This window comes from Corylus avellana, chromosome 4 (genome assembly GCF_965113065.1).
Source record: "Corylus avellana chromosome 4, dhCorAvel1.hap1.2, whole genome shotgun sequence".
Lineage (NCBI taxonomy): Eukaryota > Viridiplantae > Streptophyta > Magnoliopsida > Fagales > Betulaceae > Corylus > Corylus avellana.
This window is the reverse complement of record NC_142493.1, coordinates 36,412,908-36,427,132: the sequence shown is the minus strand read 5'-3', so window position 1 is coordinate 36,427,132 and position 14,225 is coordinate 36,412,908. Positions and strand designations below refer to the sequence as shown.

General features: G+C 38.9%; 2 protein-coding genes and 2 pseudogenes across 3 annotated transcripts; 1 reads left to right on the top strand and 3 right to left on the bottom strand.

Moving 5' to 3' along the window:
* Positions 1-34: 34 nt before the first annotated feature.
* LOC132179770 (UPF0481 protein At3g47200-like) lies at positions 35-1,537 on the bottom strand (annotated as a pseudogene).
* Positions 1,538-3,550: 2,013 nt separating this feature from the next.
* LOC132179152 (large ribosomal subunit protein eL21x/eL21w-like) lies at positions 3,551-4,738 on the bottom strand (annotated as a pseudogene). The gene is made up of 2 exons (XR_015911935.1): positions 4,474-4,738; positions 3,551-3,989 (listed from the first exon to the last, which is right to left on the bottom strand). The product of XR_015911935.1 is annotated as a large ribosomal subunit protein eL21x/eL21w-like (transcript).
* Positions 4,739-4,953: 215 nt separating this feature from the next.
* Positions 4,954-7,844, top strand: LOC132178784 (glyceraldehyde-3-phosphate dehydrogenase A, chloroplastic). The gene is made up of 5 exons (XM_059591335.2): positions 4,954-5,132; positions 5,279-5,395; positions 6,074-6,378; positions 6,490-6,734; positions 7,195-7,844. Exons 1-5 carry the CDS (start codon positions 5,091-5,093, stop codon positions 7,695-7,697), a joined length of 1,212 nt encoding a protein of 403 aa, XP_059447318.1. The 5' UTR covers positions 4,954-5,090; the 3' UTR covers positions 7,698-7,844.
* Positions 7,845-12,036: 4,192 nt separating this feature from the next.
* Positions 12,037-14,208, bottom strand: LOC132179052 (xyloglucan endotransglucosylase protein 34). Its single transcript, XM_059591672.2, has 5 exons — positions 14,107-14,208; positions 13,797-13,990; positions 13,550-13,650; positions 13,103-13,296; positions 12,037-12,442 (listed from the first exon to the last, which is right to left on the bottom strand). The coding sequence occupies exons 2-5, from the start codon at positions 13,984-13,986 to the stop codon at positions 12,043-12,045; spliced, it is 885 nt and encodes a 294-aa protein (XP_059447655.2). The 5' UTR covers positions 13,987-13,990; positions 14,107-14,208; the 3' UTR covers positions 12,037-12,042.
* Between the last annotated feature and the right edge of the window lie 17 nt (positions 14,209-14,225).

The following is a 14,225-nucleotide window of genomic DNA, read 5'->3' as shown; positions in this document are numbered from 1 at the left end:
AAATCAAATATCCAAAAGACATTTGGTTGGGATGTCAATGGTGAGGAGAGGATGAAGGAGATTCATGATAGTGAGGATATATGGTGTATATGGTCTGCGCTATAGTGAGGGCGAAGAGGAAGATTGCAGCAATAAAGGAGGGAATAGCCCATGGATTTCTGAAATAGGTATGAAAGAGATTGGCACGCCACTGGTTGGAGGGCTTCTTGCAGTAGTCACCGACTCTTTTATGCACCACATAGAGGCTACTCTATGGGTCGAGAGTTATATCCTTGGAGAGTGAGTTGAAGAGTTTGGCAACGGCTTTGTCACTACCGATGGCATTCTGTATGATCCTGCTCGAGTGTAGAAGGGCAACGTCCTTGGCATTGTCAATGATGTTTTCCATGAAAAATATATAGGACGTAATCTCGTTGCCTGCCCCTACATGGAAACGCTCAAAGGCTATAAGGTACAAGAACATTGACATGGAAACGCTCAAAGGCTATAAGGTTCAAGAACATTGACTCCGTGGCATCATCCACAACGATGACTGGGAGCCTAAGGACCCCGCCAGTGAAGGAGATGTCTTTGAGGCTCCCACTTGTGCTTTTCTTGAACCTGATTCCGGCTTCATAAAGCTCTGCAGCAGATCGAATGATCTCGTCACCACCAATTGCGTGGTTCACTCCGGCCGACTTCCTTTGACGTGATTTTTGCCTGGGGTTTTCCCGAAGCAGGCTCTTCCTATGCAGATCCAATACGTGCAAGCATTTACCCATCTTTGAAATGCGAGTGTTGGGTGAGAGGGAACAGAACTGGAGTATGAGGTTGTTGACAAACTCTTTATCCTGTGATATAGTTAAAATTCAGTTAAAATTCAAAACGAGAACCAATGATTTGGTTATGTGGGCAGAAAAAATAAACAAACAAAAGGAATTTCACCTTCGCCTCATTGTTCTAGACATGAACCAGCCGGTCAAGAACCAGCATTGGCAGCTGATTTTCAAGCATCAGCATGTCACGCTTGATATATGGCATGAGATAGAGCTTCCCATGATTGCTGGATATTGGATCAGTGGGAGCATAGTCATCCAAAACACTAGTCGAGGTACGCAGGATTTCAAGCATAAAACAGCCGTCCAGAATCATTAGTTGCAGGAATCTGGGAGTGTCATATTTCCACACCGGATCAAGCGGCTCATACGAGTCTTTCAACTCTTGCACCACTTGGGCTAAAGCGTTGATGAACAATTCAAGAGGTTTTCTGCATCTCTTTAGGAAATGGAGGAGTGCTCGGTGCTTGTGCTCCTCCATCTGGTTTAAATGCTTTTTCCCAAGATGGTAGGGCCCGAAGGAGACTGCCTGAGGTATGTACGCCTTTGTGTTTAGGTCTGTGACGCGTGCCGGTACTTTGTAGATTGAACTCTTTTGCCACCGCTCCATTTCAGTTGAAGTATATATATCCGCCATGTTTTCGAGTTCATCATTAACTTGTATCATCCATTCCATTACTTTTCAGGAACGATCAAATGATCGATCCGCATGCGCATGCGCCTTCCCCTTTCTTTTCTTTTTCTTTTCCTTTTGTCCCACACTCATTCCCGTCGTCTCTCCTTCCGCTTCCATTTATACATTTTCGAGGATCGGAAACAGACATCTCAAGCATCCAACTCTCAGCAATTAATTGATTCTCACGTCATAATAGATGCCCAAGATATAGAAACTGCTTAATTTGTTAACATTTGATTGATCGATGGCATCCCTAAAGCTGAACAGCCAATGGGGGCAAGAAGCTCAAAAGCCGTGCGGCATTCCTTTCTTGTAGTGTTTGTGATACTTTCCCTTTATATCTATCTTTTCTTCTTTTTTTTTTCTTTTTTTTTTTGAATACTCTGCAAACCTCCCGAGACAAGAAATCGAGTAAACACCACCACAATCTCATTAAACTATACCTTTTACCAATTTTTGCCAGCGAGCAAACTCGAAATCGGCTCGTATAAGCTCTATTTGATTATTAAACGAGCTGTTCGTGAAAACAACATGAAGCTGAGAGAGATCACAACAGAGAGAGAACCGAACCCAGTGAGTAATGTGTGAAAGAAGTTCCAGCCATTGGGAGCAAAAGAGTTACAATTTTGTCTTACCCATTAAGGTTTGATTGCAAAAATTATATCAATTTGTAAGATTTTGTTTAAGGTTGAGTTTTGGTTTGGATCTCCCATTGTGAGTATCAACGAGTTTTGTTATTGAGTGATTTGCCCTGGGCCAAACTACTCGAGCTCGACACAATCTTAAACAAGTCGAGCCCGGACAAGGGAAGAATTGCAAAATGCAAAGCGTTTGATATTGCGATTTAAAAAACGCATAATTTAAAATTCAAAATGAAATTCACAAAATTTCTATAAGCAGGCTAAATGTGCTTATTTGAAAATGCACGAATTTAAAGCAAATTAACGATTTCAAATAACAAATATTTGGCGCAATAATTACCAAATTTTCAAACATGAATGAATAAATTTTCAAAAATACTCACCTAAAATATGTTAAAAACCTATCTTCTTTATTATATGTTTGTTTGAAATCTTTGTCCCCACCAAAAAATAAAAAAAAGCACGTATAAAAACAAGTAATATGGCAAGATACCATTTCTTAAGTAGAAAACTCAAAGTTAATGTCAAATTATAAGTCATACTTTTGTTTGCAAAAGTGTTAAAAAGGAGGCTCAAAGACAATGTTAGTTATTTTACCGCTATAAACAAATGTCCTTATTGATAATTTATCCATGAAATTACAATTATATGCTAATATTATTCAAACTCAATTATAGAAAAAATAATTTTTAACATGTTTTACTAAACGCAATTTAAAAAAATAACGATTTCAAAAACACAATTACAAAAATTGTACTTACTAAAATTGCAATCTCAAACAAACCCTAAGAATATATTAAAATTGCATTAAGAAATGGAATTTTAAACCTAAAAATAGCTTTGCAGTAATTTTCCCTTGCGTTTTAGTCATTATTATAGTAAAAAAGTCATAAATTACTTTTGGAGTTGTTTACGAAACAAACCAGACTTCAGTTTGGCACAATTTTTTTAGTACTAAAAACATTAACACTAAGAGAAAATTACAATTTACCCCCCCTAAAATTGACAGTGTTTTTTAATTCGAACACTAAAGTTTTAAATTTTTGCAATCCACCCCCCAAAAGTTTCAAAATTTTCAATTTGACCAATTGTATCCAAAACTTCCCATATTGCCCCTAATTTTTATTTTTATTTTTATTTAAAAAAAAAAAAAAAAAAAAAAATTTAAAACATTCAGGGTGGCTCTTTGGCCGGCAATTTGGGAATTTTGAGATAATATAGGTCGAATTGAAAAAAATTGAAACTTTGTAGGGATGGATTGCAAAAATTGAAATTTTAATGTTCGAATTAAAAAACGCTGTCAACTTTAAAAGGGTAAACTATAATTTTTCCTTTAACACAATCTCAAGTCTCAAGCAAGCTCTAAATATATTTAATAATTCAATAAAAAGAGCATTAATGCAGAGGAAAACGGAAAACTGAATCTCACACCACAGAAAGCTAAAACTTTCATCGTGCTTGGTTAAAATGGAAGTGATAATAAGATTTGGTTGGGCAAAACGTTGTTTTCATCTCAAGTATTAGACGATTAGAGTCAAAAGAAAATGCTGATTATAAACTGGAAACCGAAAGATAATCTGAGGCAATACCGATACGTTATCAGTAACCGCCCTTAAGGTCATTGACCACATCATATGGAATGGGAGTGACTGTCTCCAGGGTAGCACCGGCAACCATGAATCCAGGCTTGGGTCCTTGAGGTTGTCTCTTGGTGCTGATTTTTTCCCCACAAGCTTTGGCCTCTGCCTTCAGCTGATCATTCTGGATTCTTCTCAGTTTGAAGTCCTCCCCACACCTCGATGGCTGAAAATGTTCCACCCGCACATGTATCCTCTTCCTAATAATCCTGTTCGCAACCTAAGTAACAGCCCCAAAGATTACCAAAATTTACATCCACGGCCATGGAAAAATCAAATAACAAACACCTTGAAAAACTTAATAACATTCATTAACCGGCAAAAAGGCAAGAAGCCCAAGGCCTAGCAATGGTGTGCAAGTTCACAGCTAAAACTTGTTCATTGGTCATCCAGGGAACTAAAATCCACCAAAATGAAAATACCCTCTTTCAACAAGGAAGCATTTACTCGTGCAATTAAGACAAATGATATCCCATCTTAACAAATACCACCACAGGCATGCAATGCAATTGGACATTGATCTGCCGAGAGATGATAGCTGGGTAATATGGACAGACATTATGGGAGGCATACAAATGCAGACAAACTAGACAATATTGGGTATTATAAGCAAAGCATTTTGTAAGGATGCGACAGAATTGAACTGCCTAATTGAGTTGTAAATAAAACACAAACAGGAAAGAAGATATTTTGAAGGAGGAAACCTGCTTGTTGATTTCGACGCCGACGGCACGCTTGGTGACGTTCTAAATGCTACCGGTGCGGCCATGGTAGACCTTGTGGGGCATGCCAATGTGAACGGCGCCGTTAACGCTAACGTCCACGTACTCCCCAATTTTGTAGGTCTTCAGATAGGTAGAGAGCGGGATGCAACCCTTCCTCCTGAAGGGGCGAGCGAACAGATCCCTCGTCCTCGATCGAAGACCAGCCGGCATTGTGTGGTAACCGCTAGATCTCTCTCCGCCTCTCGATGCTCTTCCCATTTTATATAGCTCACGTCTATCGACTCTCTTCTTACTGTTTGTTTAATATGGGCTTGGGCCCAATTACTCCATTACCCCTTTGTTGGGCTGGAGCTTAAAGTGGTTAAGGTGGGCCCAACCCAGAAAACCAATGGCAATGGTGCACGGGAGATAAGACATGAGGTTGGATGGCCGTGAACCATAATTCATCAACATCCTACACAACCACAGCCATAAGTTGAATGAGAGGCTATCGACAATCTCATCCTCTCCATATTATCTACCCTCAACCTCATCTAATTTGAACTCACATTTCCCACTAGCGCTCCTACTGCTGCAGCTGCGCTTGGTACACAACCATGGCTTCCGCTACTCTCTCTGTGGCCAAGTCGTCTCTCAAGGTCTCTATCTTTTGACTATCTATCTATTCATCTTCTTCAGCAAGCAACTATATATATATATATATATATATATATATATATATATGTTCTTGTCTCTTACAATTGCTCTTCTTCTTCTTCCACAATTAATTAGCTCCTGTATTCAGGTCAACAATCAGGGGCTCTCCGAATTCGCTGGCCTTCGCAGCTCGGCAGCTTCTCTTCCCTTTGCTCGAAAAACCTCCGAAGACTTTCTCTCTGTCATTGCCTTCCAGACCTCAGCTGTGAGTCTGAATTTCCCTCTCAGGCGTCCTTATATTATATATGTGTGTGTAGGACTAAAGACACGTACAACATGAATATATGGTTTGAAATTCTTGCTTACACAAGTAAAAAATAATCAGAATCGGAATGAGCTAGCTATATCAGTGCTGGCCTCTTGGGCCTGATCAGCCAATGCTAACCTGAAAACTCAGAGGAATCATTATAAGTTTGATGAGCTGATTTTCACCACCGATAGTAAACACTAGCTAGCTAGTAATGATCATTTGGACAACCACTTGGATGCTTTGGTCCCAGCTCACTATGAATGATTTGACCAACTTCCGTCGTTCGTTTTCACTCTCTCTGGATCAACCTCTGGTGGTAATTAAGCAACAGAAAATGTGGTTTCGGATAAATGATTTAGGCAATATGAAACTTGGTGTCATGTCGGATCTCATGATCATATATAGGTAAATTTGTTGTGGTATATATATGTACATATATATTCGAATATTATACATTATTTTTCAATTAATTGATATGCCTCAATGTTATGTAATACATACATACATACATGTACCCAACTGAATCACGTCTAGGCTCTAGGCTCTAGGCTCTAGGCCAAAATTAATTGGATTTAATTATCAACTTGGCACATATTGAGTACTATTGATCAGCTTTATTAATGTTGTATATAGGTCGGCGGAAACGGGGGTTACAGGAGGGGAGTGGTAGAGGCAAAGCTGAAGGTGGCGATCAATGGGTTTGGGAGAATCGGAAGGAACTTTTTGAGGTGTTGGCATGGCAGGAAGGACTCCCCGCTGGATATCATTGCCATCAACGACACAGGGGGTATCAAGCAGGCTTCCCATCTTCTCAAGTACGACTCAACCCTCGGCATCTTCGACGCTGACGTCAAGCCCGTCGGTGATAATGGCATCTCCGTTGATGGAAAGGTCATCAAGGTCGTCTCCGACCGCAACCCAGTCAACCTCCCCTGGAAGTAATGTCATTAATTCTTTTTTCTTTTTTTTTCTTCTTTTTTTTCTTTTGTTTTTAAATAAAAAAATAAAAATAAAACTCTGAACGTAACCAAAATGGATGGTTTGCTCAGAGAATTGGAGATAGACCTGGTGATAGAAGGAACGGGAGTGTTTGTGGACAGGGAAGGTGCTGGAAAGCACATACAGGCAGGGGCCAAGAAGGTGCTCATCACTGCTCCTGGGAAAGGAGATATCCCCACTTACGTGGTCGGTGTTAATGCTGACTCTTACAACCCGGCCGAGCCCATCATCAGCAATGCCTCTTGTACCACCAATTGCCTCGCCCCCTTTGTCAAGGTCCTCGACCAGAAATTTGGTAATTGCTTCCTTCCTTTCTCTTCTCTGCATCTTGCCTTCCAAATTTTTGTAACCATTATGCCTGCAGACGCTTCCTTGCAATAATATTAAATGTTCAAAAGCGTATAGGTTGCTTCTCCCTTGGTGTTCCATGATCTTGCTCTGGCATTCCTTCCTAATTAAACCTTTTGCTCTGTACGTTAAAAACAATTTCAATGCTTCACAAAAAAAAAAAAAAAAAACCTTCCCTACAATTTATTTCGGCCTACAAATTTGATAGAAAATAAGTTGATTTTCTAACTATAAAGTCTAATGAATCTGTAATGTAATATCCTTAATTACGTACCAATTGGTGATAGAAGTAAAAAGTTTGTCAATTTCAGCACAATCGCCTTCATATATCTTCTCGATTGGTTTAATGGCATGTCCATATATAACGTGGATAATATCTTATATATATATATATATATATATGTTAGGCATCATCAAGGGTACCATGACGACCACCCATTCCTACACTGGAGACCAAAGGCTTCTTGATGCAAGCCACCGTGACCTTCGTCGTGCACGGGCTGCAGCTCTCAACATAGTCCCAACTTCCACAGGTGCTGCAAAAGCTGTGGCCCTTGTTCTTCCTAGTCTCAAAGGGAAGCTGAATGGCATTGCCCTCCGTGTGCCCACGCCTAATGTCTCAGTTGTGGACCTTGTTGTTCAAGTGTCAAAAAAGACCTTTGCAGAAGAGGTAAACGCAGCCTTCAGAGACACTGCTGAAAAGGAACTCAAGGGTATTCTATCTGTGTGCGACGAGCCTCTTGTCTCAGTGGACTTTCGGTGCTCCGATGTTTCCTCAACTGTTGACTCTTCACTAACTATGGTCATGGGAGATGACATGGTAAAGGTTATTGCTTGGTATGACAATGAGTGGGGTTATTCACAGAGGGTCGTTGATCTTGCAGACATTGTTGCCAACAACTGGAAGTGATCGATCTTCAATTCCCTTATCCCTAGCCTGCTGTTAATCAACTTCCTCCCCAGTTTTTCTTGTAGATTTCTGATTTCAACCATATGTAATCAGATCATGTGAACCTCTTTTCTTTTTTGATGAGTTCGAGTTCGAGTTCGAGTTGAATTTATTACAAAACATTAATCAGAAAAGTGTGTTTGTGCATAAACTTAAACACAAAAATAAATGTTCCTCACTCTCGCTTAATCCTTAAGTCGTTATTTGCTTTGCATTAATTCTCATCAATTCGTATATATGTACCGAGTTATAGCAAATACGCCTCCACAAACACTTTTTGATGTTTAATTGCGTTTTACACGAAATAAAAGCACAAATTTTCTATTCTACCAAAGAGATTAAAGTTTTGTTTCTACAAAATAGCAAAACTTAATAATAATCACAAACAAAAGCACCTAAATTACAGCCATATACACGCACACGCAACCGGTGCTTTGCACCTTACTAGAATATATGCCAGCTTAGGTGTACGTAAGTTGTCACTAGTAAATTATCATTGGGTTTGTCATTGATCATTATTGAATGATTTTAAGAGCCTCATCAATCTTGTATGGACACAAAAGAAACTTATAGAATTATTCGTAAATGCCTACCTTTCGTTCTCATTTTTTTCATATGCGACTCTCTTCTTTCTAAACATTTAAACCCTTTTCATTATAAAAACTTTCTAAATTGAAACCATACTTACATTAATTTTGAATACACTCTAATAATCTATATATGGATCCCCCTTCAAAATAATAAAGGTAACGAGGATGGCATGGTAGACAAACTCTGAACCAACTATCTTGCAATCATGTTTTCTTCTCTTTAGGTAGTTTTAAAAGCCCACATATACATTGAACTTTTAGTCTATAACTTAGTTTCAGGTAGCACCACCTCCAACACTCATATAAGTAGACATATTACAAGTGTCAATATAATCAATACACTTCAACATAAGCATAATATAAGCCTATTAGGTGGATACTACACAACATCCACGGTTACAATACAAATACCAAGCACCTTAACCTCTGGACATACTAATTTAATTTATGGTGCTTGTGATCACAACATATAATGTAGTTCAACTCATTGAATTCAAAATCTTGATATTCAAAGTGTTGAGAGTTGAGTTTTCAATATTGGTGAACATTCCCTAAAGGCTTTAATCTCATCCCTTCGATGTTTTCTACATCAAATTCCTTGCAATCCCTTTAGTTAATGAATCTGCTAAATTTAAACTAGACCTTCCAAAATCAATTAATGCAATTACGTAATTGTCCTACATAACTATGTCTTATGCCAACATGCCTAGCTAGATTGGTCATTATAAATATGGTTATATGCTCATGACAGTGTTGCTTGACCGTCGCAATGTAAATGTATAGGAGGTATAAGTTTAGGCCAAATAAAAATATTTTTGCAAAGGCGCTATCAAAGGAAAAGTTTCACTTGTCAAATAATTATTTATCTAAAAAAATTGAGATAGTTGAAATAAGTTTTAAAATAATCATTTAATTAATACTTTAATATTCTCTCTCATATGTGAGACCCAACAACACGTGAACTATTTTAATTGAAATGTGTGTAAATGATAGAGACAATAGTCAAACTCAAGATCTTTACTCTAATACCCTAATAAATTTGACCATCCTCATTGACTATTAGTATCTATATATACATACAAAGATGCTAGAGAATAATAGGAAAGAATACAGAATATTTGGAAAGAAACAAAAGGGTCTTGATACTACAAAGCATGCTCGGAGTTTTTTTTTTTTTTTTTTTTTTTCAACACTAAGAAGGAGTGTTAAAAAATAATGCATTTTGATGTTGAAGTTATAGAATTTAGCCATGCATGTCTCATTGTAGATGCTAATGGACAAGTCCATTGTATTTTCTGAACATTGGAAATTATATATATTATACTGAGAATGTAAATTGTACTCCACATCCTAGGAAGATGTGAAAGCAATAGTAAGAGTAGTCTAGAATCTATAAATATCCCACATGAAATGCCTCGCAAAAAAGAACAAAAACTAGTCTTTTTACTTCTTCTACTCGTCATTCTCAAAACTAGGGGTGGCAAAATGAAAAACTGACACGACCTGATTACGACTTGCAGGTATCCGTTACACGATTAGCCTATATTCAGACACGACTTGTTTAGCTAAACGGGTAATCGGGTTTAACATGATTATGACACGAAAATAACTGGGTAACCCAACACGACCCGTTTTACCCATTTAAAATAACCGGGTCTAATCAAATAGACACGACCCAACACGATCCGATTACCCTAAACTATAAAATTTAAAATTCAAAGAGCAGGAGGAGGCCCAGGAGGTTATTCTAATTTATACCCAGATGAAAGGGTTTCATAAATTTATACCTAGTGGCCCAGCACAATTGTAATGCCAACTCTGTCTACAAAAGAAAACAAACAGGAAAATAATCCATCATAACAAATTAACAACAGAATCACGGCGCTAACACTGGCCACCGTGAGTATGAAATTAGTTAACGCCATTTGGTTGTGCTTTCTTTTGGTTCCGAGCCGAAGAGAAAGACCCAAATCAGTGTTAAAAATCGCCCCCTTCAATTGTGCAGCAAGTCAAAAAGAACAAACAGAGAATTGCTAATAAAACCAAAAACAGAGAGAGAGGGAGAGATAGAGAACATGCATTAGAGAAAGAAAAGGAAAATAGAGAAGAAAGAATAAATGGAGGGAGAGAGAACGTCAATTAGAAAGAGAAGGAAGAGACGGAGTAGAAGAAAAGTCCATTAAGTTGTTTGTGAATCGAAGCGAGAGAAACAGAAGAAGAAAAACAACTATTTTAAATAACTGTTAAAATTTTGTGGAGAGGAGGCCTAGGAGGAGGAGGGAGAGTGGAGACCTGAGAGAGAGAGGGAGAATCTGGAGAATCGGGAGAGTGGCCGAGTGGGAGTCTGGGAGACGGTGACGGAGGGAGAGTGAGAGACCGAGTGAGAGGGACCAGAGGGTTAGGTTACAGACAAACTTTTTGTTCAAAATGGTGAGTAAAAAAAAATGGTCTGTGATAGTGAGACGTGAGTGATAGAAAAAAGGCCAAAAAAAAAAAAACCGGGTCTGGCGGGTCGACCGACTGACACGCCAGACCCGGATATTGTGCGGGTCGACCCGTCATACCTGCACAGTAATCATGTCTGGCAGGTTGACCCGTCAGACCCGGCGGGTCAACTCGCCAGACACGAACATTTCGGGTCTTAATCGGGTAGGCACAATTACAACCTGAACCCGATTAGCTTAAACCCAATACCTGTTTTTTCGTGTCATGTTCGTGTCGGGTTCGCGGGTCGTATCAAAATTGCCGGCCCCTACTCAAAACCATCAAATGCCTTTAACAAGAGTACGTAGTGACCATTTTGAAGGCTCGAAATAACCAAATTTGGTAGATGCGAGGAAGGGAACTGTCCCGATAAGTTACAATTTGCATCCTCATTTATACACGTAAACGGAGGCAAAGCACATAGTTGGGCATCTCTGGACAATTGGATTGCACGTGGAAACTCTCCCATCTATAATTGCATCACGACAGGGTGATTAATCTAAATCGGTCAAAGCATGTGAACGCGGCACAAAGTGCAAATCTTTACCAAAGACAGACATTATATATAATAATATAGCCATGATACAACTATATATATTATTTAGAGCATTCCCAATAGAAGAGCTATATTTTTATGTAAAATGGCTCTTCAAAACTCACTTTTATCTAGTTTAGCTAAGTCATTTTTAAGTGTCTCCACATCCGATTAGCTATATTTCTAAAAAAAAGGTGGAAAAAGATTTGGGAAAATGATAAAGCAAGAGAGAGAAACACTAAAAAAGAAAATGGCTCCCTTAAAAAGTGCTGCTACATTTAACTTTTTTTTTAGCTCTTCTAATCAAATATCTATTTTACATATATTTTTGGCTCATCCAATGTGGGAGGTTTTTTGAACATTTGAAGAGCTATTATAGATAAAAGTAACATTTGGCTCTTCCATTGGGAATGCTCTAATAGGTTCACAAGTACAAATAACTAAATAGGACTCCCAACTCCGAAGGAATGAGTCCACATGCAACTGGATAATATTGCATCCACTTCCACACCATGGATTTTACGACAACTTAAAAATTAGAAAGCCAGAGTGATAGAGCCAGTGGAACATGATGGAAAATAATGAATGACAGAAATCCCCATAATTCACGCTCAAAGGCCTCTAAACATATATAGAATCTCTTCTCAAATAAATAAATAATAGTAAAGATTCATCATCATCATCGTCATCATCTTCTTCATATGTCTCTGTCTCGCTTGCACTCGGGCGACAGAGTAGGATATCTGACTCTATCAGTGCAGTAGTTGTAGATGGTGTATTTGGTGCGGACCCACTGGAGGCGTCTGTACTGATACGAGTCAAGATCTTGGAACTCCTTCTGATCCCACCATCTCTTCCCTTGGGTTGCACAGAACTTGGCCTCGACTGAGGCCTCACAACCGTCGATGTGGAAGCCCCTGTAGGTAGCAATAAAGGGGGCCTTGGACCAGTCGGTCTTCTCAAGCCCACCCCTAGTGGCCCAGTCATCCGCGTTCCATAGGCTAGAGTAGATCTTCATGGGTTGGTTAAATGGGAATCTCACCCCCAAATCTTTGCAGTTCTTGAACACCCTTATCGGTACGTCGTCCACAAAGAATCTGACAAACATAAAACAATTTTCCACGTCACTTCCCAATCCCCAATGTTCTGTCTAGTTTTTGAAAAAAAGCACCAACGGTTGATTTTGAAAAATTTGTCGGCATCACTCGTTGAAAAGAACGCCCCACGTAACCTGTCCTCTTTCCTCTGACCGAAGTTGACAATAATAATAATGATACCCCCCATCGCCCGTTCCATTTTTATGTTCTTATTTTGTCGGAGAATACTCTGTTCACAAATCCGCGGGATGTCTCCCGTGATTGCGGCCGAAGATCGGATGTTGATAGGGAGTTCTACTTTAAAAAAAGTTTTTTCTTCTCTCTTTTAGGATGGGGCCTTTTGGGGTTTTCTCTCTTGTCTTCCAGGAAATTAAAAGGTAAGATAAGATCAATAAAAATTATGTTACTAATCCCCTTCGACAACCACAAAGATGAAAAATAATGGAAGATTGCCTATAAAATGAAATCTCATCTAAAGAACAAGAACAAAAATGATTATCTGATCATGTCCAAGAGATATAGACACCACTTCCCACACAAGTTGCAGCACTTAAAAAATTTGGAATTGCACATTATTTATTTTCCATTTTGCTATCCGAATACTAAGATCTAAGCTAAATAAAGAGAGGAAGAAAGAAGGAAAGAAAAAAAGGAACTTACACTATCTGATACAGATTCCAGAGAACAGAGTAGGAGTGGTAGGCTTGGGTTGGGTCGAACCAAAGATAAATCCTCTGTTCTCTATCCCCTTTCCCTCCTGTGAAGACATTTGTCTGTAAAATGTAAGGCTGCCCAGTTCTGTTCCCCAAGAACTCAAAGTCTATTTCATCATGCTCCGAGTTTTGAGATGATAGCTGGCGATATAAATATAAGATTAACACTCTTTTTTTTTAAATTAAGGAGATATGCTAACAGGAAGAAGAAAAGGCCAAAATGAATAGAAATCTCTGCTTTATATATATCCTGATCGATTAATGGGTTGCCACAAGTATTCTGTTTTCTCAACCAAATGACTTTCTTCCTTGTTTCTTTTGGGAAAAAGAGTTAAAGATTGTACAAGACTAGTAATATGATGATAAAAGTGCGTGGAAAAGTTGGGCAACTCACATAGAAGGCAGTGACGGTTCCAGCAGAATCCCCAGGAACCATCTTTATTTGCATACTGAAGTGACCGAACAAGTAAGAACCCTTGGACTGGAAACCAGTACCTTTTCAGAATCGAACACAAAGATGGAGGAGGAGGAGAAAATAATTAAAAATAACCAAGATGAAACTTGTACGAGCATTTAAATCTGAAATAATGGCATCGGTCTATTGGCGATACAAAGAATGCTTGTTCTATAGCTATTTTTACCTGTGTATTTGTCGAGGTGGAGCTGAATGTCGGAGCCTCCATTGAAGTACTTAATGTGATCAAAAGCCCAAGTGGGCATATAATTTCTACCAAATGGCACATCTACAGGCTTCCTCGGAGCAGCTCCCATGGTACCGGGGACGATGATGAATAGGAAACCCAGTATCAGAGTCCACACATAGGAAGCCATTTTTCTACATAACAAAAAAAAAGGGCTTATTTTGTTAGAACAAATAAGCACACTGAGAGGTTTCTAACGACAAAAGAAAGGAACAATGGACTTAGACTGTGTAGTCTTCCAGAGCATTACCCGACAGAAAGAAAGAGAGAGAGAGATCTGTGAGGATGTATGCGGTGAGGGAAAGGAGGGGGGGAGCTCTTTTTTATAGGGTCTGATTTTATTTTTACCTATGTTTTTAAGGACACCCT

Coding starts and splice junctions, on each gene's coding strand:
- LOC132178784 (XM_059591335.2), top strand. CDS start 5,091: ATGGCTTCCGCTACTCTCTCTGTGGCCAAGTCGTCTCTCAAG. Junction 5,133..5,278: donor TGGCCAAGTCGTCTCTCAAG/GTCTCTATCTTT, acceptor TCCTGTATTCAG/GTCAACAATCAGGGGCTCTC. Junction 5,396..6,073: donor TTGCCTTCCAGACCTCAGCT/GTGAGTCTGAAT, acceptor TGTTGTATATAG/GTCGGCGGAAACGGGGGTTA.
- LOC132179052 (XM_059591672.2), bottom strand. CDS start 13,986: ATGGCTTCCTATGTGTGGACTCTGATACTGGGTTTCCTATTCATCATC. Junction 13,651..13,796: donor CCACCTCGACAAATACACAG/GTAAAAATAGCT, acceptor GATTCTGAAAAG/GTACTGGTTTCCAGTCCAAG. Junction 13,297..13,549: donor GAACCGTCACTGCCTTCTAT/GTGAGTTGCCCA, acceptor TTATATCGCCAG/CTATCATCTCAAAACTCGGA.